This window comes from Phocoena sinus, chromosome 4 (assembly GCF_008692025.1).
Source record: "Phocoena sinus isolate mPhoSin1 chromosome 4, mPhoSin1.pri, whole genome shotgun sequence".
Lineage (NCBI taxonomy): Eukaryota > Metazoa > Chordata > Mammalia > Artiodactyla > Phocoenidae > Phocoena > Phocoena sinus.
In genome coordinates this window covers 36,108,220-36,133,419 of record NC_045766.1, presented here as the reverse complement: position 1 = coordinate 36,133,419, position 25,200 = coordinate 36,108,220, and the positions used below count along the sequence as shown (strand labels likewise).

At 42.0% G+C, this 25,200-nt stretch overlaps 2 protein-coding genes across 6 annotated transcripts in view; one reads left to right on the top strand and one right to left on the bottom strand.

Annotated features, from left to right (window-relative positions):
- The window catches only part of KCNAB1 (potassium voltage-gated channel subfamily A member regulatory beta subunit 1), a 434,576-nt gene that overhangs the window by 63,903 nt on the left and 345,473 nt on the right, over positions 1-25,200 (bottom strand). For all 5 annotated transcript variants that reach the window (XM_032630069.1, XM_032630072.1, XM_032630070.1 and 2 more), the window contains exons 3-7: positions 13,277-13,314; positions 9,017-9,096; positions 6,837-6,881; positions 3,222-3,266; positions 1,009-1,052 (exon numbers count right to left, since the gene is read on the bottom strand). In XM_032630069.1, the coding sequence (XP_032485960.1) occupies positions 1,009-1,052; positions 3,222-3,266; positions 6,837-6,881; positions 9,017-9,096; positions 13,277-13,314 (252 nt within the window). The remainder of the gene's footprint in view (positions 1-1,008; positions 1,053-3,221; positions 3,267-6,836; positions 6,882-9,016; positions 9,097-13,276; positions 13,315-25,200) is intronic.
- LOC116752899 (G2/mitotic-specific cyclin-B1-like) lies at positions 17,350-18,644 on the top strand. The gene is given in 2 exon segments (XM_032630068.1): positions 17,350-17,371; positions 17,374-18,644. Coding segments are annotated over 2 exon segments (1,293 nt in total).

Here is a 25,200-nt window from a genome sequence, read left to right as displayed (position 1 = left end):
ATGTAGAAGCATAAAATTTTTGTAATATATAGACAAGCAAGAAATAAATAAAAAATTCCTCACAATTCTCATAATCCTTACAGTAGAGTACCAGTACTCTACTACATAATAGATCTTGGAGACTGTATTATTTCTTGTTTATTTCTAAATGATACCATTTTTGAGTACCATTGCAAAAGCAATGGCACTGTGAATCAATTACCTAGTAGTCACTTTCCACCAGTTTCTTTTAATGCATAGATGCTCTTTTTAAAAAAGCATAGTAGTCTTAACGTATGTCCACATAAAAACTTGTACACAGATGTTCAAAGCAGCATTATTCATGATGGTCAAAAAGTGAAAACTCAAATGTCCATCGACTGATGATTGGATAAACAAACTGTGGTATACTCATACAATGGAATTTTATTTGGCAACAAAAAGGAATGAAGTACTGATACATGCTACAACATGGATGAACTTTATGCTAAGTGAAAGAAGCCAGTCACAAAATATTACATATTGTATGATCTCATGTGTATGAAATGAGACAAAAGTAAATTAGTGGTTGCTTGGGCTGTAGGTAAGGAGGGGATAAGAAGTGACTCTTAGTAGGTACAAGGTTTCTTTTTGGGGAGATGAAGGTGTTTTAAAATCAAATTATGATGATGAGTGCACACTCTGTAATTATTCTCAGAACCAATGAATTGTATACTTTAAATGGGTAAACTTTTATGGTATATAAATTATATCTCAATAAAGTTTTTAAAAAATCTTACAAAAGTGCTTTATTAACGTTAGCATAGCTGTAAAAGAGAAGAGTTCTAGAGGATCCAGTCTTTTTGAGTTTTCATTTTCCCCTCTATATCACTACACTCCCCACACTCAACCCCAGGAAGAAACGTGGTTGATTGTGGTTCTTTTTATAGAGAATTTTTTTCCCCTTCCAATGTGTTCTGAACTTGTTTGGTTGATACCTTTCTTGAATCGGCAGCCGACAAACGAAAATAAAATGGAAGCAATACTCACCTTCAATAATATGTTTTCTTGACAACCCTCTTTCCGTCTCAGCTCTGACAAGAAAAAGAAGCAAATGACTTTGAGTGGAGGTGTGCTTTTTTAAAAATCACTGTTTCAAAAGGACAGAATAATCATTCTAGACTGAATTGTTAATGGTATTCCCTGTTCTTAGCAAATTCTGCACCACTGCAGGCTGGGGAGAGAAGGCTGGTGGGCAGCACACCTAGCGGCTTTTCTTTGTAGACCCCAGGAGATAAACTAACCATCACTGTCATCATACCATGTAAATAACAACTCAGCTGTGCACACCTTGTCCATATATAATTTGACACTTGACACATGGCTCAACTTCCCACCTTGTTTTTAACCAATCCCAAGCTAAACAAAACAAAACAAAACGAAAGCTTGACGTAAGTTTGCGAGCTTACTATAAGATTGTCGGGCTACTGACAGCATTGGCTTTTCTGAGAAAGGAAGCAAATCTGAAAGTGACTTTTGACTTTCAAAAGAAATTAAACAACTATTTTCTTTTAAAAGGTGATGTACCGAGTCTTCCTTAGTTTTCTAAGAAGATGAATATTTAATGGACTTTTGCCTGCCCAGACCATTCTCAGACTCTAGCCAATTAGAAAGAAATGTGGTCCTTGAGTTTTAAAGTACTGATGAAATACTTCTTTAACACCAATGCCTTTGGCAACCCCCTTTTTAAAAAATTTATTTATTTTATTTTATTTTTGGCTGCGTCGGGTCTTCATTGCTGCATGCCGTCTTTCTCTAGTTGTGAGCAGGGGCTACTCTTTGTTGCGGTGTGCATGTTTCTCATTGTGGTAGCTTCTCTTGTTGCGGAGCATGGGCTCTAGGCATGCGGGCTTCAGTGGTTATGGCTCGCGGGCTCTAGAGCACAGGCTCAGTAGTTGTGGCGCACAGCACACAGGCTTAGTTGCTCCGTGGCATGTGGGATCTTAGACCAGGGATCGAACCTGTGTCCCCTGCATTGGCAGGTGGATTCTTAACTACTGCACCACCAGGGAAGTCCCAGCAACCCCCTTTTAAAACATAGTAGTTTATCATGTGCCTTTGGTGATTCTGTATCTTTTAAAAGTATATTAGATAATACTGTATGTAGTACTCTATTACATAATGGTTCTTTCAGACTGTCATATTTCCTGTTTATTTCTAAATCATAGGCAAGGTTTTGAGTACTACTAAATCACAGACAATAGCACCAGGCAATGGCACCATGAATCAGAGTATACACAATATAAACCTACGTTTCTCATATGCACCATGCGGCTTTATTTTCATATAGACTACAATAGGTATAAAAATCTAAGTTTCATATTTATCATAAACAAACTCAAAATCAGCATTAAAATATGAGTGTGTGTATACACATATACATTTTGATTGGAAGATTCCCCTTCAATTTTATCTTTAATGATTCCTTATGAATTATAGGGAAATAAATAAGGTTTTGTTTGTTTGTGTTTGTCTTTGTTTTTTGTTAGAACTCCATGGAGATCGTTGAGATTTCCATGAAAAAGAATAGGGAATAGTTTGCTGTTTTCTCACATGTTTGACAAAGAGGCCAGTCTTCTAAGTCCTGCTGAATAACATAAGTACCAGTTCAAATACCAGTAGGCCCATCAGAAGCCAATTCATCCTGTGAAATTTGTTCTGCATCCCACAACAGAGAGAGGACCACTCTTTTATTTGGCCTGACAGAGAGTGATACAGGCAGCTTTCTGTTATTCTTCGATGAAATGGTCCTTTTGATCAGCATTTTCAGAGCCCTCTGCAGAAATGATCAGAGACTTACACGTGGGGCCAGACAAGATATTTTTATCATCGTTTTCCGTAGAAGTCTCTGAGTTTTTGGCAGATTTGAGTAGCTTTTCTTCTGTGATGCTATGTGCTTATTTTCTTTTCCTGAAATTTGAACTCTATTTTGGAAATGGTTCTAAGTATGATGTTGGTATTTGAAAATCTCCATGAATCACTCAGTAACAAGTGACCACATGCTTTGCACTAAACTTCTTTGGGGGTATCTAGCTAAAATTGAATCCTAGGCTAATTGCTATTTCTTTCAAGTGAAAAAAAATAAATCTTTCTTTCCAAACCAATTAATTTTAGTATGTTAGATGTAAAATGGTTGCCTAAAAGGATCAAAGCACGAACTACTAGTTGCTTCTTGTCAAGGAAATAAAAGGTGTTTAACTTACTTTCCACCCCAGTAGAGTTTGGTTGTTATGACCAGGCTGGACCTCCTGTATGTTAAACAAACACAGAGAAATAGTAAATGAATTGCTGGTTATAGTACTGAGTCATATTATTATTATAGCACCAGAAAGAATTTATTGTACCTCACATTTTAAGAAACTGGTGAAGAGATAAATTTATGTCATTGAAACCTAAGGACAAAGGGAAGCTGATGAGTGGGGACTTGAAGTCAGATCCAAGAGAAAGAGTTCTGAAGGGAAGGGAACTTTACTTGGAGGGGCCAGACGAGGAGGAGGAGGGCTGTGACAACACACAGGTGATTGGGTGGTAGTAAAGCAAAGGTGAGTGGTAGGCATGGAGAGTCAGAAAGGAAAGTGAGAAGAGTAAGTAAGAAGACTTAAAGCATGGACTGCATTAGGAACTCAAATAGACAGTCACCAACTAACACTCATCGAGCATCTGACATAGTGTTGATTGATCATGAACTTTCCTGGGGGTACATCCACCCTCTGCCAAGGACAATGGACCTTAGTGTCTCTGAGTTATGACTCTTTCCAACCAACTGGAAAGAGTCATGCAACCAATTGCATTCACAGGAAAGAACTGACTACATGGAAATACGAATAAATTTAGTCAATAAATAGGAATAAAATTTCTTTGAGTGTCTTATTAAATGGAAATGTTATTTTAGAAAAACAATCCTAAAAATCCTTAACTCAAAGTTTCACCACTTTATTCCTAAGGGAATGAAATGTGGGAATCTTGTCAGCAAATTCATTACTTCCTCAAAACCACACCCAAGGGCAGGAAATGCAATCACACCATTATGATTGTGGAATATGAATATGTCTTGAGAACTATAGTCATATAATTTAAAATTGGGAGGCAGATCTCAATGTAATTTACTTTCTCCAAGTATATAATTCAATTGAACTGGTCGAGGAAAAAAAAAGGCATTTGAGATTCAAAGGTTAAGACCAAACTTCAGGAGTATTTGAAACAAGGCATTTATAATTCAGCTGTGGAGTCGATACCTGGGGCCCTCAGATATAAAAGCCTAGCATGATTAATGATAACCAATGCGGAATGGCGGTGACAACTCTGACAACTTGGCTGCAACAAGAAAAATTTGTAGAAAATGTCAGTAACCCCATCCCCCTGAAGTTTATTCCCTGAAAAGTAATTTGAATCACTGTAACAGAAGGTCTACGAATATATGCATCTGGAGATTACACACCCCAAAAGGGCTGATGCACTTTCCAGGTTAATCCATCAACCTCGTGATACGTAGTATAACAGCAATCTGCCACAGGGGAGCTGGGTCTCCTTCAGCAAACATTTTCAGAGCTTCAACACAAAGCTCTGGATGGAATCTGATTAAAAAATGAGTACAGCCCTCTGGATTATTCAGAGCAATTGGGCCTGCCAAGGCCGCACATTTTTCCAAAATTAGGCTTTCTGTAAAATGTTTGGCCTCTACGGATGTGCACACTGATATTTATGTTCAAATAGCAAGAGTAGACAACAACCTGATGAATCATCACTGACCTCACGGAGGCATCTAGAGCAACTCTTCTGAGTGGGTGAAGAATGATATTGTGAGTATTTCATATTGATATAGCACAGCTTTCAATATTCTTTTGTCCACCTTATCTCACTTTATCAGCACAACACTCCATGAATAGTTATGCCATCCATTTTATAGGTGGGGAAAGTGAGGCTCAGAAAAGAGAAGTAACTTGCCCTGGATAACACACCTAGCAAGCGGTGGTCTTGGGACAAGTAGGCAAGGATGCTGGTTGAAACTGCTTTTGTAGCCTCCATGCTGTGATGTTATGGTTTATCTTTTCAGCAATCTCGGGTGGGCAGCTGTGAACTGATATGACCTGATATCAATTTTCTGTAGCATGGGGATAGCTTGAGTTTTTATTTGCAAGACAGAAAGGCAGTTTGTGAAAGATACATGTTAATCTATTTTCTACAAAACGTGTAGAAGAAGCTTTGCAAAGTATGGTGAGTGATGAGTAGACATTCTCTGGATGCAGAGGGGAAGAGAACTACAGCACCGAAGTCTCCCCTTCATCCTCAGGTGTACTCTGGCAGCTGACACCTCACTGTTGATTTCACTGGACATTAGTGGACTCATCTCCAAGGTCTCTGTTATAGGTTGAATTGTGTCCCCCGCAAAAGGTATGTTGAAATCCTATCCCCCAGTACCTTAGAATGTGAGATTATTTGGAAATAGGGTCATTGCAGATGTAATTAGTTAAATTAAGATGAGGTGATACTGGAGTAAGGTGGGCCCTTTATCCAATATGACTGGTGTCTTTATAAGAAGACGCACAGAAACACGAGGGGAGAATGCCATATGAAGCCAGAGGCAGAGGTTGAAGAGCTGCAGTTGTAAGCCACAGAATGCCAATGATGGCCAGCAACCACTAGAAGCTAGGAAGAGGCAAAGAAGGATTCAGAAAGAGCATGTCCTTGCCCAAATATTCATTTTGTACTTTTGGACCCCAGAACAGAGAGAATAAATTACTGTTGTTTTAAGCCACCCAGTTTGTAGCACATTGTTACAGCAGCCCTAAGAAAGTGATACAGTCCTATCTGAGCAGTGATGGATGAGCCAACATTCTGAGTAGGAAGGTGACTCAGGCAAGGTGGAGGACTGGGTGGGGATGTGAATATTTTTCCGTATTTAAGGTTGAATACAATATTCTTTTCACACTCTTACAGTCCCTGGAGTAGGGAAAGAGGAGAGGGAGAGGGAGAAAGAGGTCACCAAAGTTTATTTGTTCATATCGCCATACACTTCTGGGTCTCCATTTCCACTCGTCCCATAGAATGGTTATTTATTTGGCCGTCAGCAGATCTTATACCAGAGCAAAAGAGGACTCCAGATTTGTCCTGTGGCCTTGGCTGGACTCGGCCTGATCCTGTACTCATGCTGGGGGAGAAGCAGCTACTGGTGCTGACAGGTGTAGCGATATGGAGGGGGTTGGCCCCCCACCCCGCCACCACTATTGCATCACTCGTTACTACTTGCTTTGGCTCCAGAAGGTGATGGGATGCAACAGGACCCCTCAAGGATAGCAGATGAAGCACTTTCCTGAATGCCCAGATAACAGGGCTCCCAGCGCACAGGAGAGATGCTGGCTAATTGTGTTCAGATAAGAAAGCTTTGGGATATTTATCCCAAGGGTTTCTTGTTGCATCATTTCTTTGCATCCAGAGTTGTTAATAAAATGAACAATGAACATAAATATGTGTGTGGAGATAAGTTTTCTGTCAGCTGGCTTCCTTCACCAGATTACCACAAATGGCAGTCAGAAACCATGAAAATGCCACTTTCTTTTACGCACAAATATCTCATGAACATTCTCTGCTCAACCCATGGTAATTCATTGTGATCAATGACAAGTCAATAATTTTTGAAGCACAAGTAATGAGCTCGCTAATATTTATTTTCAAGGCGCTGTAAATCATTTCTTTACAAAGAATTGACTTTTTTTGACAGCCTTTTGGTCAGTTGTCATGCAATTTTATTTTCTCTTCTCTGGTACAAAACAACAACAGTCTTTTTAAAGGCAAGTAAATGATTACGGTGAATGCATTACCTCCAGCCTTTCTTCTTGATAATGCTCCCCAGAATCACTTCCGCCCTGAAGAGGAAACAGATAATGTCTTAGGATACAGTGTCCTGGAAACGCAAGAGTCAATCCAAAACACCAGATCCCCTCCTTGTTTGAACTCTCAGTGCCTACATGTCCCGAAAATAGAAGCTGCTCTTGGCTGGTAGCAGTTTCCACTGTTTCTGCTTGTGCCTGCGGAATCCTGCTCCTGGAGCATTCCAGAAGCACCTGCCAAATCCTGACACACTGGCAGGAGACCGCCGGCAGTCCTGATACTAGGAAACAGCAGAGTCACTTGGCAGTTTGGTGTTTTTGAACCAATGATCCCATATATAACTGTCCTCTTTGGCGGTATCCAAAGGGAGTCAAGGGTTTCTTTCTAATGGCTGTGGTCTCCGATTGTGACTGGGGAGGACAATGAGACCTCATGCTTTTCAGACAGAAAATACTGACTCCAGGCGATCTTGCAGGGTAAAAGAACCTATGTGTGGCTTTAGATGTCCCAAAGCCAGGATTGTAGATGCAGCAGCCCACATAGAGAATGTCCTGGATTCCAGTGACAAGCGTTGTCACAGGAGAAGGATATAAGAAGTCGTAGGGAAGTGTCCTTCCTGCCGCTGACTCCGGTCGTGGAGAGTTATACTGAAGACAGCCTCACCATCCTCTCCCCCTCCACCTACCCCAGCTGGGACCCAAGCTTAAGGAGACCAAAACTTCCTTCTAGGTTCCTCCCAGCCAGACCAACATTGTAAGAAGTAGGTGGGCTCTCAGGCTTCGTGAACGGTGACATCAATATAATCAGCACTTTATCCATTAGCATCTGTCTCTGTTGGAGTGTACAGCCTGGCAATAAACCATGAGGTGGGTTGGCTGCGGGGCATGCCCCAAGCAGGTATGTGTTGAATGTTACTTCTGGGCTCTTTCCCCAGACTCTCTTGCAACCTTGCATTTCACAGTGGGAACCTATCTCATTACACGAGGACAATCAATCAATAATTAATCAGGACCGATTATCCTTGACAACAGGAATACAAACATAGCTCTAAAAGACTTGCTAATCACTCCCCCTTTTTCAGCCTTAGGCCCACTTGGTAATAAGCAGGATTTAACAAAAGAAGAAAACGCTGAGATAGGGTAGCATGTGGAAAGGAAGAAGGCCTCGTCAATTGTATTTTCTCTCCTTGGACTCAATAGAAAACATCAAGGATGTGGGCTCTGAACCTCCCTGATGGTCCTTAAACATAGACATGCCCTTGAAAAGGAGGAAATCCAGGCTAGGAAAATGCACTTTTATCAAGCAGTGATGAACCTGATTCAGCAGTCTGTTATTCTTACCTGGAAGTGGGGGAATTAGGCGTACAGGTGATTACACTCCTCAGCCCTGTTAGAAAATTGCAGAGCTGCTCAAGCAGCTGTCCAGATGTTTAGCTTCTTTCCTGCATCCACGCTCACAGCAGGAGGCCAAGGCGTTCCACTTCTGTTGAATGTGCTTATTGTGCAGGAACAGAGGGCATGGACCTTGAAGGCACAGCACCCATGTGTTCTGACTTAGCAGTGAGCCCTATCCTAGAGCCCCAAACCTGCTCTCAGGTCCATAAGAAGGTTATAGCTAGTTGTGACTTCTCCAGCAAAAGAAGCAAGGCCTCTTTGCTGCGCTCTCTGTCCTTAGAATGGGGTCTGAAATGTCCTCTTATAAAAGATATTGGGTTTCTTGGCATCTTTGGGAGTCCCTCCTTTAATCTCTGATTTACCTGTAATGCCTGGTGGAGGGACAGGCCTGCTTCCCTGCAGAGAGGCTGAGGAACTACGAGGTGTGGTTATGAAATTATGAGACTAGCTTTGGAACACCACGCTGGAATCTGCTCACTTATGTTAATTACATTCAGCTAATATTTATAGATCTCCACTGCCACCACTCTGATCTCAACCACCTCTGCCCCTCGTGTGGCAATTGCTTCCAGTCCATTCTTCATATAGGGACCAGAGGTAGGCAGAGGGGCCCAGAGATGGTCAATAGCCCCAATTCTGGTGATGGTGGGAGAGGGAGGGAGAAAAGCAGCGGCATCAACATGTGTGGGGAGGACAGACCCTTGTCAGCAATGGTCTGGGCAGAGTCTCTTGGTTCCAGAAATGACACCTGAGAGACACATCAGGCACTGACTTACTTTCCAGCGGCGTAGACCTCAGCCGTATCAAAGAGATTCACTCCACTCTCGTAGGCAATTGTCATCAGCCGTTCAGCAACCTGCAAGAGGATGCACAGGTCACGGGGAGGGGGAAGGGTAAGCTGGGACGAAGTGAGAGAGTGGCATGGACATATATACACTACCAAATGTAAAACAGATGGCTAGTGGGAAGCAGCCGCACAGCACAGGGAGATCAGCTTGGAGCTTTGTGACCACCTAGAGGGGTGGGATAGGGAGGGTGGGAGGGAGGGAGACGCAAGAGGGAGGAGATATAGGGATATATGTATACCTATAGCTGATTCACTTTGTTATACAGTAGAAACTAACACAACATTGTAAAGCAATTATACTCCAATAAAGATGTTAAAGAAAAAAAAGGTCAGTCGTAAAAGCCAAATACTTTCTAAAGCTGGGAAGCAACTTGGAATCCTCTGGTGGTCTTTATGAACATGGAAATTTCACCGACCATTCTTGTTTTTCTCAGTTATATTAAAGAAAGAAAGAAGAAAGAAGATTCAACCGGCCTGAATAGGGTAAAAGTACCCCTTCCCTCAGACCTATACTGGGCACTGAGGGATTTCCTTCAGCGCTGGGATAAGTCAGCCACAAGGAACACAGTGAGATGGAGAGACTTGTGTTTCTCACTCTGCTTGGAAGACGTGGTTTGACAACATGCTCTGTGGCACTGCAATCTCACTGACCAAGAGGGTCATTTATATCCCTGGTGACTTCATTTCTCTTCTTTCTCTTTTCCCCAAGCCAACAGGTTCTGGCAGCTGGGTGACTCCTGACCTAAAAGTTTGTAACATTTTTCCCTGGAGGCTTAGCAGACTGCACTGATGAACCAAAAGTTACATGGAGCTGGGACTGTTGGAAAACTCCCGCCACGCACAGCTCAGCACCACCCCAGGCACCATCACAGAACGACCACTAGCCGCACTGACACTACATGGAGAGGAGGGGGTGAGTGCACCGGTGCCTCACAGGTCAGCCTAAGACCTCCAAGCTCCTTGTTCCTTCCTTCGTGCTGCTGAACACGAGCGGCAAGTGCAACAGAAGAGCACAGGGAATAGCTATAAACCACACCTTGAGGGATGGCGCTGGAGGGACAGCGATAACACTGGAGAAAGGACATTTTTTTCATTTTGCTGATAGACTTATTAGTCAACTGAAAAATTACACACCTCACAAATATTTGAAATTGACTTTTCCATTATGTTTTTCATTGTGGGCTAAAGGTGCTTCATCAGCATTTCCAAGATAAACTCTTTTCCTGTTGTTTTTAAATTGGCATACCAAGAAAATTGTCAGGCTAGCACAATGGACTCCATGCAAATCCTTTAGAATAATAGCAGCAAAAATGTTCTTACTGCTTTAAATTTGCTACCATTATGACATTTCTCCTAAGTAGAAGTTAAAAGTTAAGAACAGTATAGTTTTTCCATCATGACTGCCATATATATATATTTTTAATTTTTAAAATATTTTTGGCTGCCCCGTGCAGTACGTGGGATCCTAGTTCCCTGACCAGGGATCGATCCCATGCCCCATGCAGTGGAAGCATGGAATCTTAACCACTGGACCACCAGGGAAGTCCCTATATTTTAGAAATTATTTTACTTGCTTGTATTGTGTATCATCCTTGTGTTATGTCACATGACATACTAGTAGATTATGACTGGGAAATGTTTATAATAAATCTTATCTAGGGAGAAATTTTAAGATAAGATGGAGAATTCTGAATGGAGAATTGAACTAAATGATTGCTGAGATGTTTCCCAGTGATGGGATTTGAAGATCCGAATGTGGAATAATGAAAAGAAATCACTGAACTAAGTCAGAGCATCAGTGTCTGGCCTTGAGTGTATCACTTACTAGATACATAAACATGGGCAAATCATTTGACCTCTCTGTGTTTTAGTTTCTTTATCTGCAAAATGAGGATGATTCTGTTCAGGCCCCCTAGGGAGCCCACAGGTCTCAGGGGAAGCTGACCTTACCTCCCTCTAAGGGGGGCCTGGTGGGCCTGACATGGTTCAGGGAAGGTCATGTGACACATCTGGGCCAATGAGATGTGAGAGGAGATTGGCTGAGGACTTCTGGGAACACTTGCTTGCAGAGTTTCTAGAAGCAACACTCTTTCTCTGGAGTTACTATTCTAACTGAGGTCTAGAATCCCTGCTGCTACCTGAGGATGAAGTTGATATACAAAGGAACACAGGGTCAGGAGAATCACTAGGAAATGGAGTGGAGGCTCTGAATGAGTCAACCTGGAAGCCTGCTCTATCTCTGCACTTCTAATTTAAAAGTAAAAATATTTTTTCCCTTATTGGTTAAGCCAATTTCAGTTGAGTTTACTGTTACCTGCATATGAAGGAAGCTTATCTATGTCACAGATGAGAAAACATAAATAAAACTCTGAAAATTAAGTGCTATAAGATGGTAATATACTCTTATCATTATTTTAAAGTATTATAATTCACGTGAGTAACATCTATCTTGGTTTTATGATGAAGCCAAATCATCTTTGGGAGGTACCTCACAGTTATCTAGTTTCCAGTTCGAATCCTTTCGATAATATTCCTGCCAAGTGGCTATTCAATAAATGGTTGAACTCTCCCAATAATGGGGACATCACCACCTCCCAAGGTGGCACTAATGATTACGTCACTCAGCACATTACGGTGCGCTCATCCCGGGATCCAATATTTGTATCTGCTTTGTGCCTACGTTGCCACATGGAAATAGTTGAGCTCCATCAATTCAGCCATGGGTGTGACTGTGGTCTGGCTGTGCCTTCATTCCTGCTTGCTGGCAGTCTCTCTGCCGGGCCCTGGGGGGAAGCCACAGCTGCCCTTGGGAAGGACAATCGCTATTTGGTCTGCGTTTGAGGTGAGAGCCTCTGCAGTCATTCACAACAGCTTTATTGTGTAGTTTTTAGAATCATAATTTTGAAATGATTTATTTCAGAGGCCAGCCCTGCATACTCTGACCTGGGCAAGCTGGGCTCACTGCAGCAGGGAGCAGACACTGGCAAGGGGAGAGCAAAGATGAAGGGGGAAATAATATGCTTATAGTTGATCCTTCTGCTCCAAAAGGGAAGATGTATTTGTCTTTCTCTGCTCCAAAAACCATACGAGGCAGTAAAAGGTTATGCACATGCTAGATAGAGGGGATTATTAACTTTAGACCTCCTTTCTTCCTTGTCATTTATTGTGCATCTGGTTAAAGTCTGCAGCCACTGCTTTGATATCTGTGGATCTGCCTCTGTGCCTCCTCAATTCACCCTCCCTGATGCCAGTCAGAGGACCCTGGAGTGGAGCCTGTGATGGCCACCCTGGTCCTCCTTCAGCGCTCAAGGACTTATTCCCCCAGCTCGTAGGAATGCTGCCCTCAGAAGGCACCTGGCTAAAGCGAGTCACCTACCCCAAGGTCAGACCTGCCTCCCAGGGCTGCCTCTATCCAACGACTGGTCATACAAGGGATATAAACGCTCAACTCCTCTTGCCCCAACTTGGGACAACCCTGCAGGTCCATCTGAGCTTCAGAGCTCCCCACGGGGTCAGCTGAGGTCATTGCTGAGAATGCATCATGGCCCAACTTCCTGATAACTGTTCTGCATGCTAATTTCCACCAGAGGTCTGCTTCCCAAAGACTCCACTCTGCAACAAGCTCTCTGTGGTGACCTATGCCCAATACTGGGAACAGAAATTCAGACAGATAAAAATATGCAGATAAGACTCCTCCCTAGGGCTTCCCTGGTGGCGCAGTGGTTGAGAGTCCGCCTGCCGATGCAGGGGACACGGGTTCATGCCCCAGTCCGGGAAGATCCCACATGTTGCAGAGCGGCTAGGCCCATGAGCCGTGGCCACTGAGCCTGCGCGTCCAGAGCCTGTGCTCCGCAACGGGAGAGGCCACAACACTGAGAGGCCCGCGTACCGCAAAAAAAAAAAAAAAAAAAAAGACTCCTCCCTATGGACCTATTAAATAACATGGTGACCTTGCAAGTTGTGGAAAAGACCCTTATCTCCCCAAGCATCTCCTTAGGAATGATAGTAAGAACTACCTTTGTAAAGGGGAAACAAGATAAAATGGAAAATAATCTTTAAGTCAGTCTTACCCATTTCCTGTGACTAAACTATTATCCTTGTAAAATGCCAGAATCCCAGGAACTGTATTGTAAAATAGTTTGCTCTGCATTTTCTCCAATCAGCATAATGGAAGCCAAAAGTAACTCACCTCATCTGAAATTTGGCCTCCAAATGTCACCCATGTTCCTGGAAAAGAATAAATATTTGCATGTTATTCTTAATCATTTTTCTAATATTGCCCATTAAGGGAAGCACTTTTTCTTACATCAGGGCTACTTCAGTAGGCTGTTCATGAAGGTACTTGGATGAGGGGCACTTGGGGGCTGAAGTCCTGCCCATCCTCCTCCTGTCGCTAAGTTCCCCAACAGGGATCTGTATTCCTCTGCATCCCTCTGGATGCCTTTTCTTCATTCAAAGGCCCAGTATATGCTAATGGCAGCCCTGTCTACTAAATTCTTTTTCTTCTGACGTAGGACCATGTATGCTGCTGTGCAAGAAGCCCCAAGCCCACTTTGGTGCACACCTACTCTTGCTCCAGCTTAGCTAAGAAGTTATCAGTTTTGAAAGCGAAGGTAAGACCTTGGGTCACATTTCTCCCTTTCTTTGCCTCCAGTGAGGGACTCTATTTTGTGTTCTCTATTCCCTTTCAAAAGGAACCCTCTCAGGGGTCCTTCCAGTCCCCACTTCCAAGCCCCAGGAGATGACACTTAATCATCTTCTCTCTTATGACCTGCTACTCCAGAATGGAAATTGCCATTGGTTTGGGGGTGGGGTAGAAGCAGTAGCCAGCATGAGGTTTGGGAAGGCAAGGAGGAGAGGCATAACCAGTAGCCAAAGATTCGCATTTGTAAAACAAGAGGGAAGCAGACACTGAGTGGGCTGTTTCCACTCCAGTCTATAGTCACCTCATTCGTATTCATAATTCTCTCCTTGATCTGTTTTTTTTTTTTTTTTGAGCCCTAATTACATGCCAGGCAAAGACACTGCACCCAGGTGCTCAGGACAGTGAGGTGACTGCCCCAGCTCCTCTGTCTCAGGAGCTCACAGTTGACAATACTATCAACAAATGCTATGACGGAGGCAAACACAAGGCAGGAAGGGAAGGAGTGCTCTACTCAGACTGGAGGTGGCCCTCAGGAAAGACTTCCCAGAAGAGGTGACACTTTGGTTGAGTTGCAAAGGAAGGAGCTGAATGAAGGAGGGGGGGTGGGGACAGGCATTCCAGGTACAGGTAAGAGCATGGGCAAGGCAAGTAGAAAACTTGAGTGGGCTGATGAGCCGCGGCGTGGGCTGCTGCTCCGAGGAGTGAAACATGATGTGGAGAGGGAGGGGTGGCAGGAGGTGGCTGGGCACCGTTCGTGCTTGTGGGGGCAACGAAGACATATGGTTGGAAACTTACGTTTTGTGGTGTGTAATAACAGGATAGCTACTGTTTATGGAACATCTTCCAAATGCCAACAGTACACTGAGAAACGTGTATAAGACGTTTCATCTCTAATAATTTTGACAAACTTACAAGGCAATTTTATTATCCCAATTTCCAGATGAGGACTCTAACATCAACCAACCTAATAAGTGATACACTCAGGATTCCCACACATGCTGGGCTTCCTTTCCACTGCATTTTGCTGCCTCATCAGTAAGCTTCCAAATTAATTATGGCACTTGGATTCATATTCCATAGAAGCATGCTGATGTGGCTGTACCTGTTTTCTTCTTAGTTCTCAGGGACTACACAGATGTAGAATATAGGTTATTTTACTGTTACACTCTACACCCCCAGAGGTTGAAAATGGGTGGCTTACAGATTGCACCCAGCTTGCAGACTTGTTTTGCCTGGCAAGAACAATGTTGACCCACTTGATATTTTAATAAACTTGGAATAAGTTACTAACATTTTGATAACTTAATCTTAGTAGATATTTCTTTTAAAAGTCTGATTTCTAGCTTCTCTTAACAACAGAGGATCAGTGGCCCCACACGGCAGACATCCCCTAAATCTGAGGGGCAATGCCCTCTGTGGAAGGGCTATACCCTCCCTGTTTAGTCAAAGGTCACACACTTTCCTTTGTATTTCCAACACTGAAATTAATTGGCAGTTGTTATTTAGTACCACGTGTTTACTGCTATTTTTCTTATTGTAAAATTTAGAGAAAAATGGACTTGTGCATCTCCTAAAAGACAAAGTTTAGTATTTCAAGAAAAAATAGGGGTGCACTCTTTTTTGGTGGATGTGAAGAATATCCAAACAAAAAATATTTACAACAGAAAAATTACAACTTAAGGCACTATAATTAAACAAGCCATGACTGGTATACAGAAAAGATGGGTGTTGGGAAACTTAATGGACTGAAGAAATGGCAGCATTTGTTTTGAATGAGAATAAAACAAATGATCTGCTGTGAAATGCAGTTCTCTATTAAGTGAAAAAATTGCCTCAGCATCTAAACCTTTTTACAGACAACACTTTTATAAAAGAGTTTCTTTTGAATGTAGCAGAAATTGTGTCCAGAGCATAAAAAGCACTTGCAAATGTTTGTATAATCAGAAACATTGTCGCTCAGCATGTTAAAAATACAGCTGAGCGTTTCACTGGTGGCGCAGTGGTTGAGAATCTGCCTGCCAATGCAGGGGACACGGGTTCGAGCCCTGGTCTGGGAAGATCCCACATGCCACGGAACAACTAGGCCCGTGCACCACAGCTACTGAGCCTGCGCGTCTGGAGCCTGTGCTCTGCAACAAGAGAGACCGCGATAGTGAGAGGCCCGCGCACCGCGATGAAGAGTAGCCCCCGCTTGCCACAACTAGAGATAGCTCTCGCACAGAAACGAAGACCCAACACAGCCAATAAATTAATTAATTTAAAAAAATACAGCTGAGAACTTTCAGGATAAGTTAAATTATTGGTGGCATCTTCTATTGCAGCAAATGAGCACACAGATATAAATAACAGCACACTGTTAGCTATATTTATTTGCGATGTTTTGAGAATCTTGGAGGGGTCAAAGAATTTTTGAACAAGAAGTCTCTGCAAGGCAAAATTACTTTGTGATGAGAAGGGTCTCAGACCATTGGATATAGAAGGCACTGTTCCAAATTTTAGTGTTACTACAGATCAGGTTCTCACAAAGAGTGGGGCTGACCTTGGACCCATCAAGTGACAGATCAGAGGTGACAGTATTTTGTAGGGGCACTATGCATAAATCCATTAATTTCCTCATTCATCAGAAATTGCTTTGGGCTAAAACGAAACAGGCCATGGATTCACTAATTAATATCATGAATCAGCTATTCTTCTACATCTTGGAGCAAAATCAGGTCAGTGTTTGCTTAATGAATTTGCTGGTTTACTTGTGCTGTGATGTTGGAAAGAATTTTTTTTAACTGTTCATGTCATCAAAGGAAATAGTCCGATTTCCACTTAGCAGCAAAGATTGGCTCAAAGTCCCAAGCTTCTTGCTGACATTATGCCTCATCGACACCTTGTGAATATTTTTCTATTGGGGCATTCAGAAGTATTTGCACAAATGTCTCATTTGCTTCTCTCAGCACTGACAACAAAGTCTTTGGAAAATTCATTTGTTAAAGAATAATTTGGTTCATCTTCCTACATTGCAGTCAGTTTCCAGATATGAAAGTGGTAGCCTGAAATTTATTCTCTGAAATGGGGCTTTTGAATACAGGATTGCACGCTTTAGGAAAATAAACTGGTATTACAGACGCAGGGCTTTGAAGTTATCAAACTGTACTACAAAATGGTATTGAAGACTATGACAACACTGAAAGCTGGGACTGTACACCCATCTTGGAGGAAATAATCCTCCTATCCACATTGGGAAGAGCTTATGTTTAGGAGCAGTTTTATTCCAAAATTAATCTGAAAAAACTACTTACCAACCCCAGTTTACATATTTAAGGCTGCATACCATACATCACAGAGCAAACCACAGGGCCTGACTGACATTTTGGTACATAAGAAAAGACATTAGGTTTCTGATGTCAGGTCAAAGCAGTAATGAATTATAAAGTAATGATAATGATAATAATAAATGCTTTTCTTTTTCAGTTTCAGATTAAAAGTTTAAATATAAAATAGAATATGGATATCAGTGCTGCGGAGGAATGGCTGTTGGCCTGTGGTGGGTTCAAGATCCCTGGCTGGTTGGGGTCTCCCGTGCTCTGCTTCTCCCCACTGAGCTACTGCCTGGTGCAGAGGAAGCCATGGCGCTCTGGATCACCAGGAACTGAACATTAATGCTGAAAATAAGGTGAAGGTCAGTATGGCAGGCGCAAAGTGAGTGCCTGTGGCCACTGTTGCAGCCTCTAAGCCCGGGCTGAGGCCAAGAACAGCTCGTGGGGACATCGGTAACAGAGTCAGTGAAGAGCCACAGGCCAAACTGCCCCTGAAAAAGGAAGCAAAAACTTTAGCTGCTGGAAAAGTTATTGCTAAAAAACTACCAAAACCTCTGGAAAAGACACCTGTACCTGCGCTGAAGCCCCAGCTGGAGCCGGATCTGGAGCCAGAGCCAGAACCCGAGCCTGTTAAAGAACAGAAACTTCCCCCTGAGCCTATTTTGGTTGATACTCCCTCTCCAAGCCCCATGGAAACACCTGGCTGTGCCCCTGCAGGAGAATATGTGTGTCAGGCTTTCTCTGATGTAATTCTTACAGTGAGTGATGTGGATGCAGAAGATGGAGAGGATCCAAACCTTTGTAGTGAAGATGTAAAAGATATCTATGCTTATCTGAGACAACTTGAGGAAGAGCAAGCAGTCAGACCAAAATACCTACTGGGTCATGAAGTGACTGGAAACATGAGAGCCATCCTAATTGACTGGCTAGTGCAGGTTCAAATGAAATTCAGGTTACTCCAGGAGATCATGTACATGACTGTTTCCATTATTGATCGGTTCATGCAGGATAACTGTGTGCCCGAGAAGATGCTGCAGCTGGTTGGTGTCACTGCCATGTTTATTGCAAACAAATACGAGGAAATGTACCCTCCAGAAATTGGTGACTTTGCCTTTGTGACTGACAACACTTACACTAAGTACCAAATCAGACAGATGGAAATGAAGATTCTAAGAGCTTTAAATTTTAGTCTGGGTCGCCCCCTACCCCTGTGTTCCCTTCGGAGAGCATCTAAGATTGGAGAGGTTGATGTTGAGCTACATACTTTGGCCAAGTATCTGATGGAACTAACTATGTTGAACTACCGTATGGTGCACTTTCCTCCTTCTCAGATTGCAGTGAGAGCTTTTTGCTTAGCACTGAAAATTCTTGATAATGGTGAATGGACACCAACTCTACAGCATTACCTGTCATACACTGAAGAATCCCTTCTTGTTGTTATGCAACACCTGGCTAAGAATATAGTCATGGTGAATCGTGGGCTTACAAAGCACATGACTATCAAGAACAAGTATGCCGCGTCTAAGCACACTAAGATCAGCACTCTAGCACAGCTGAATTCTGCACTAGTTCAAGATTTAGCCAAGGCTGTGGCAAAGGTGTAACTTGCAAACTCTGGAATACTATAAAATCTGCAAATACAATTGGCACCATGTGCCATCTGTACACATTATATGTTACATTTATATACTTTTAATAAAGTTGTAGTCCTTTTTACTAAAAAAAAAAGAGTATGGCTATCATATATATTTACATTAAGTTATATGCCTACACCATAATGTAGTAAAAATGAAGAGTTTGGTTCCTTTTGGGGATTTTGTCATTCCTCCATTCAGCTTACTTTGTTTAGGTAGGATACATCCCTGGCCCTTTAGACATTTGTTATTTATATCTTTTTATAGTTACTTGTTTACAAACTTTATATCCTTTACTAGAGAGTAAGCTATCTGAGGATTAGGGTTTTATTTAATTTATCTTCTTACCTCCACAGCCCTAGAATGAAAGTGAGTCCTTAGTAGATGGTTGGTAATTATCTGGTTAAATTGAATTGAATTGGCTTTTTGACTATCATTAATGTACAAAATACTGGGATAGTTTCCCACCAAATAAACATTTATTTTGATTTATAGAAACATGAAAAATACTCATCAATAGTCTTCAGTTCTAGTCCCTATGAGATTGATGTGTTTCTCCTCATCCTCTGGTACCCACGCAGCAGTGCCCCCTCCTGGAGAAGGGCAGGTGGAAGGTCCTTCTCCCTGGCTGGAAGGCCTGGGGGTGGGGGGGTGAGGGCACAGTGTAGGCAGGGTCCACCGCCACCCATGAGGATGAGTTGCCACTTAAAAATGGGACATATTCCCTCAGGATGGAGAGGGATCAAGTGGCAGCTTTCCAGACAAGGGAACTCTGCTTGTACGATTTTATCTCTACTACCCCCCTCCACAAGATGTAAGGTGGTTTATTAATTAATACAATTCTCAAAAACCTTTGGTGGCAGTTTTCTTGATCGTTTTTCTCCCTCTAATGAGAACACGCCTGCTTGAGACATAGGATGGCATATGATTATTTCACTGTGAAATCTCAAATTAGTGGGATGTCATTTAGAAGATCATTTTACTTAACTGACACTTGTTATTTCTAACCTTTTAAAAGCAGAGGGAGTATAAAGCGAACTTTGAACTGTTATTGTGTCTTCTGTTGAAACTCCTTCATGGACCAAGGAATATATGCTTTGAAAACCTCTGTTTGAGGCCCTTGGCATACACCTACCAGGGCACAGAAAATGATCGGTGAAACATAAAAAGAAAAAGAAAACTACCCTGACACACACACACATACCTATCTTGGTTACTTAATTACCTTGGTGGTGGTTTACAGGGTAACTGCTAAGCATAAGGAAACATGCATATCATTTAAATGATCCCCTTGCCTGTAGGAAGCCATATTTAGATATTCAGAAGTAATAATGTTTGTGCAGGTAGGCTACCTCCCTGGCCCTCTAACATCTCACATCACCATAGTGCAATTATCAGAACTGGGAAATGAACACCAGTACAGTACTAGTTAACTAAACTACAGACTTTGTTTTGAATTTCATTGTCCTTTTCTTCTGTTCCAGGATCCTAGGCAGGACCCAACATTGCATTTCATGTTCACGTCTCCTTAGTGTCCTCTGATCTGTGACAGTCCTCAGTCTTTTCCTGGTCTGACACTTTTGAAGAGCACTGATCAAGTACTTGATAGAATGTCCCTCAATTAGGGTTTGGATCATTTTAGGTTTATAGATTTGGTGACTTCTTTTTCTATACTGTATTTTGACTTGTTTATGTTTTGGATATATTTTTTATAACTATCAAGAAGGCAATATAAAAATGCAATTATAATATTTATTATGCCACAGTTAACTTTTCTTCATTCTTTTATTAAACAAGTATTTATTTGAGTCTACCATGTGCCAGGCCTTGTACTTAAATTATCAGGATACAACAGTGAGAAAATTATTTCTCCCCTCATGGAGGAGATTTAAGAGGAAAGACAAAATAATAATAAATAATAAGAAAAATAAGTTAAATACATAGTGTTTATTTATGAATGTTAATTTCATCAATAAATAAAATATAAAATGCAGTTGATTGATGAGTGTTAAAGAAAGTCATGTTTATAAGGTGGGCTACAGTAGGTAAAATGCCAGGGGATGGGGCTGAGATTTTAGATGGGGTGGCCAGATAAGGTTCACAATGAAAGTGGCTTTTGAGAAAAGACCCAAAGAAAGTAAAGGAGCTTGCCATGCAGTTACCTTAGGGAAGAACGTTTCAATGGGGAAAATGGGGAAAACAATGTGGAGGGGGCTTACTTGGCATGTTCAAGGTCAATGAGGAAGCCAGTGTGGCCAGAGAAGAGAAGATGAGGTCTGAGGGGTAATGGGGAACAGATTGTATGGGGTGATATCAATCATAAGAAGGACCTTGGAGAGGAGTTTTAAATAGAGAAGTGACACAGTCTAACACTCTTTGAAAAGGAACCTCTGCTGTGGTGTTGACAGCACACCTCTGAGGCTGAGGCTGAAGCACCAGCACCAGTGAGGAGGCTGTCGTGGTAAATCCAGGTGAGACATGACAGTGGTTTGGTCTGAGGTGGTGGTAGTGAGGATGGTCAGAAGTGCTTGAGTTTCTGATAGATTTTGAAGGAGAGGCAATAAGATTTGCTGATTAAAAGGAGGTAGGGTGTGAGAGAAGGTGAGACTTCAAGTACAACATCAAGGTCAGAACCAGGGGAGAATAGAGAGCCAATTCAACACACTTCACTCTGGATTTAACAATTTTTAAGTTTGGTAAATAGAGCACACATTGACTCCAGGTTAATGTAGTCAAGGCTGACCAAATGATCGAGAGGTATTTAATCTACTGGTGTTTAGAGTTATTCATCTGTTACATCACTGAAGAATTTAAGGTTGGAGATTCAAACCCCAGATCTCAGTGAACTTAGACTACACACTGCACAAAATTAATGTGTTCACCATCTCATTTTAATAGAATTATTCCCAGAGAGAGGTAGAACTGGGGGTGGAGCATTCCCCCAAGTTTCATGGAAAGCAGGAAACAGAGTGTAGAGCATCCCCCCAATTTCCATGGAAAGCAGGAAACAGAGTGTAGCCCAAATCAGTATTGACTTGGAGGACAAAGTGCTAAGCTGTTGGCCACTACCTGACACCAGGGCCAGGGCATTCCTTGCACATTCCAAGTGCACTGTGTGCACTTCCCCTCTTAGCTCTGGGCTGAGTCTTCTGAGAATGGAACCCTTCCCCATGACCTTACATCCAAATCCTACTTATTCCTCAGGACCCAGAACTTCAGCCTCAGAGTCCAGTGCTGCTGGACCAGTTCCTTAACACTTCCTCTCCTGTAGGTCTCTGTTCCATTAACTCCATGACCCTAGGGAAGTCTCAACTTCTTGATTTCAAGTTTCCTCACACACAAAATTAAGGACCTTAAGCTTCCTTCATCTCTATGATTTTGTGATTCTGTGGCTGGGCTTTGAAGGGTGAAGAACTCATACCATTCTACCACTTTGAACAAAGCATTATTACCACACCAACCATATCACACTGTAACTACATAATTTTTTTTTCACATATGACTTGTTCACCGGACTGCATCTCCTGAGGGGAGGGACCAGGTTTAATCTAAATCTTTAATTCTAGCCACTGAAGTGAAGCCTGGCACATAGTAGGTGTTTAATAATCATTCGCTGAATCAGTAAATAAACACTTTAAAAATTTGGGTGTCCAGGGACTTCCCCCTGGTAGTCCAGTGGTAAAGAATCCACTTTCCAATGCAAGGGATATGGGTTCGATCCCTGGTCAGGGAACTGAGATCCCACATGCCACAGGGCAACCAAGCCTGTGCTCCACAACTATTGATCTCGTGCACCTCAACAAGAGAGCCCGCGTGCTGCAAACTACAGAGCCCATACGCCCTGGAGCCCGCGCGCCACAACTAGAGAGAAGCCTGTGAGCTGCGACAAAAGATCCCACGTGCCTCAACGAAGATCCTGTGTGCCGCAACTAAGACCCGACGCAGCCAAAAAAGTAAGGAAAATAAACAAAACAAAAAAACTCGGGCATCCAGCCCTGTAAGAAATGTCTCTACCATGAGAACATGTTGGTTGTTTCCCTGATTCACTACATTGGATCAGAGGTTTTCAAGCCTGGCTGCACATTTGAATATAGTGGGGAGCTTTAAATGACCTGGTCCCTCATCAGACCAGTTAAATCAGAATCTCTGGGAACAGGACCCCCAGCATCAGAATTCTTAAAAGATCTTCAGATAATCCTAATTGCAGCCAGGGTTGAGGACCATAGTTCTATTTTTTAAAACTTCTATTGAAGTATAGTTGATTTACAATGTTGTGTTATTTTCTGCTGTACAGCAAAGTGACTCCATTATACACATATATATTTTTTCATACTCTTTTCCATTATGGTTTATCTCAGGATATTGAATATAGTTCCCTGTGCTATGTAGTAGGATCTTGTTTATTCATCCTATATATAGTAGCTTGCATCTGCTAATCCCAAACTCCTAATCCTTCCCTCCCACAACCCCCTTCCTTGGCAACCACAAGTCTGTTCTCTATGTCTGTGAGTCTGTTTCTGTTTTGTAGATATGTTCACTTCTGTCGTATTTTAGATTCCACATATAAGTGATATCATATGGTATTTGTCTTTCTCTTTCTGATTTATTTTGCTTAGTATGATAATCTCTAGGTGCTTCCATGTTGCTGCAAATGGCATTATGTCGTTCTTTTAAATGGTTGAGTAATAGTCCATTGTGTGTGTATATATATATATATATATATATATGTATCTATATCTATCTACCTATCTATATCACATCTTCTTTATCCATTCATCTGTTGATGGACATTTAGGTTGTTTCCATGTCTTGGCTATTGTCAACAGTGCGGCTATGAAGATAGGGGTGCATGCATCTTCTTTAATTATAGTTTTGTCTGGGTATATGCCCAGGAGTGGGATTGCTAGATCATATGGCAACTCTATTTTTAGTTTTTTGAGGAAACTCCATACTGTTTTCCATAGTGGGTGCACCAATTTACATTCCCACCAACAGTGTAAGAGGGTTCCCTTTTCTCCACACCCTCTCCAGCATTTATTATTTGTAAACTTTTAAATGATGGCCATTCTGACTGGTGGGAGGTGGTACCTTGTTGTAGTTTTGATTCGCATTTCTCTAATAATTAGCGATGATGAGCATCTTTTCATGTGCCTATTGTCCAACTGTATGTCTTCTTTGGAGAAATGTCTACTTAGTTCTTCTGCCCATTTTTCGATTGGGTTGTTTGTTTTGTTGTTGTTGTTATTGCATTGTAGGAGCTGTTTGTATATTTTGGAAATTAAGCCCTTGTTGGTCACTTCATCTGCAAATATTTCTCCCAGTCCATAGAATGTCTTTTCATTTTGTTTATGGTTTCCTTTGTTGTGCAAAGTCTTATAGGTTTGATTAGGTCCCATTTGTTTATTTTTGCTTTTATTTCTATCGCCCTGGGAGACTGACCTAAAAACATTGGTACGATTTATGTCAGAAAATGTTTTGCCTATGTTCTCTTCCAGGAGTTTTATGGTGTATTGTTTTATATTTAAGTCTTTAAGCCATTTTGAATTTATTTTTGTATATGGTGTGAGGGTGTGTTCTAGCTTCATTGATTTACATGTGGCTGTCCAACTTTCCCAACATCACTTGCTGAAAAGACTCTCTTTTCCCCATTGTATGCTCTTGCCTCTTTTGTCGAAGACTAACTGGAGGACCACAGTTCTAGATTCTTCACATACTGATATTTTAGTACCTCTTCCTTTTCTTTACACTCTGACTTGCCTTTCTAATTCTTATACTCAGCTGTTACTTCACCATTTCCATTTTCAGAGGTTAAGTTACTTGCCCAGAGTCCAAGTAACTAGTAATTGGTGGAGGTGGAGCCAGGATTTAACCAATGTCACACTCTTAATCACAGTATGGTACGGAAAGATTGCTGTTCTTTCAGTAAGATAGGTGAGTTGCACAGTTACCTTAATGTTCATATTGATGCAGGATCAAAACAAAACAAACAGAAAGCAGATACCTAGAAATCTGGCCTGAGAGAAAGTCTCAGAAAATGGTATTGAGATGTACAGACAGGTGAGAGAGGTGAAGAAATTGGCTTATTGCCCTTGGTGCCCTCTTGAAGGGCATGGAATGGAGCTGTCCTCCTGCTGGGGATGCAGCAGAGTGAGTGGCTAAGTAGCAAAACAACATTCTGAGCAACCCCACTGTGGCCACTGTAGATGAACTGGATGTAGACCTATGTCTGGGCATGTGGGACATAGCTCAAGGCTCTATCTTTTTCAAATGGTACAGACAAAGCATTCTTTCTTATATCTGGTTTGTATTTGTTTTCCACCGAGCCTGGCGCTTATTTTTGGATCCAAGCTGCAGTCTGGTCTCTCGTTTTTTGGCTACTAGTCTATTGCTAATGAGCATCTGGCCTGAGATAACAGGAGTGATAACAGCCTAGCCTTTACTGTTTTACTTTGGTTACCTTTTCTTGCAAGAGCCAATAATACTATTTAAACTCTGGGCAGGGAGGGGGCAATGAAGGGCTGCTTTC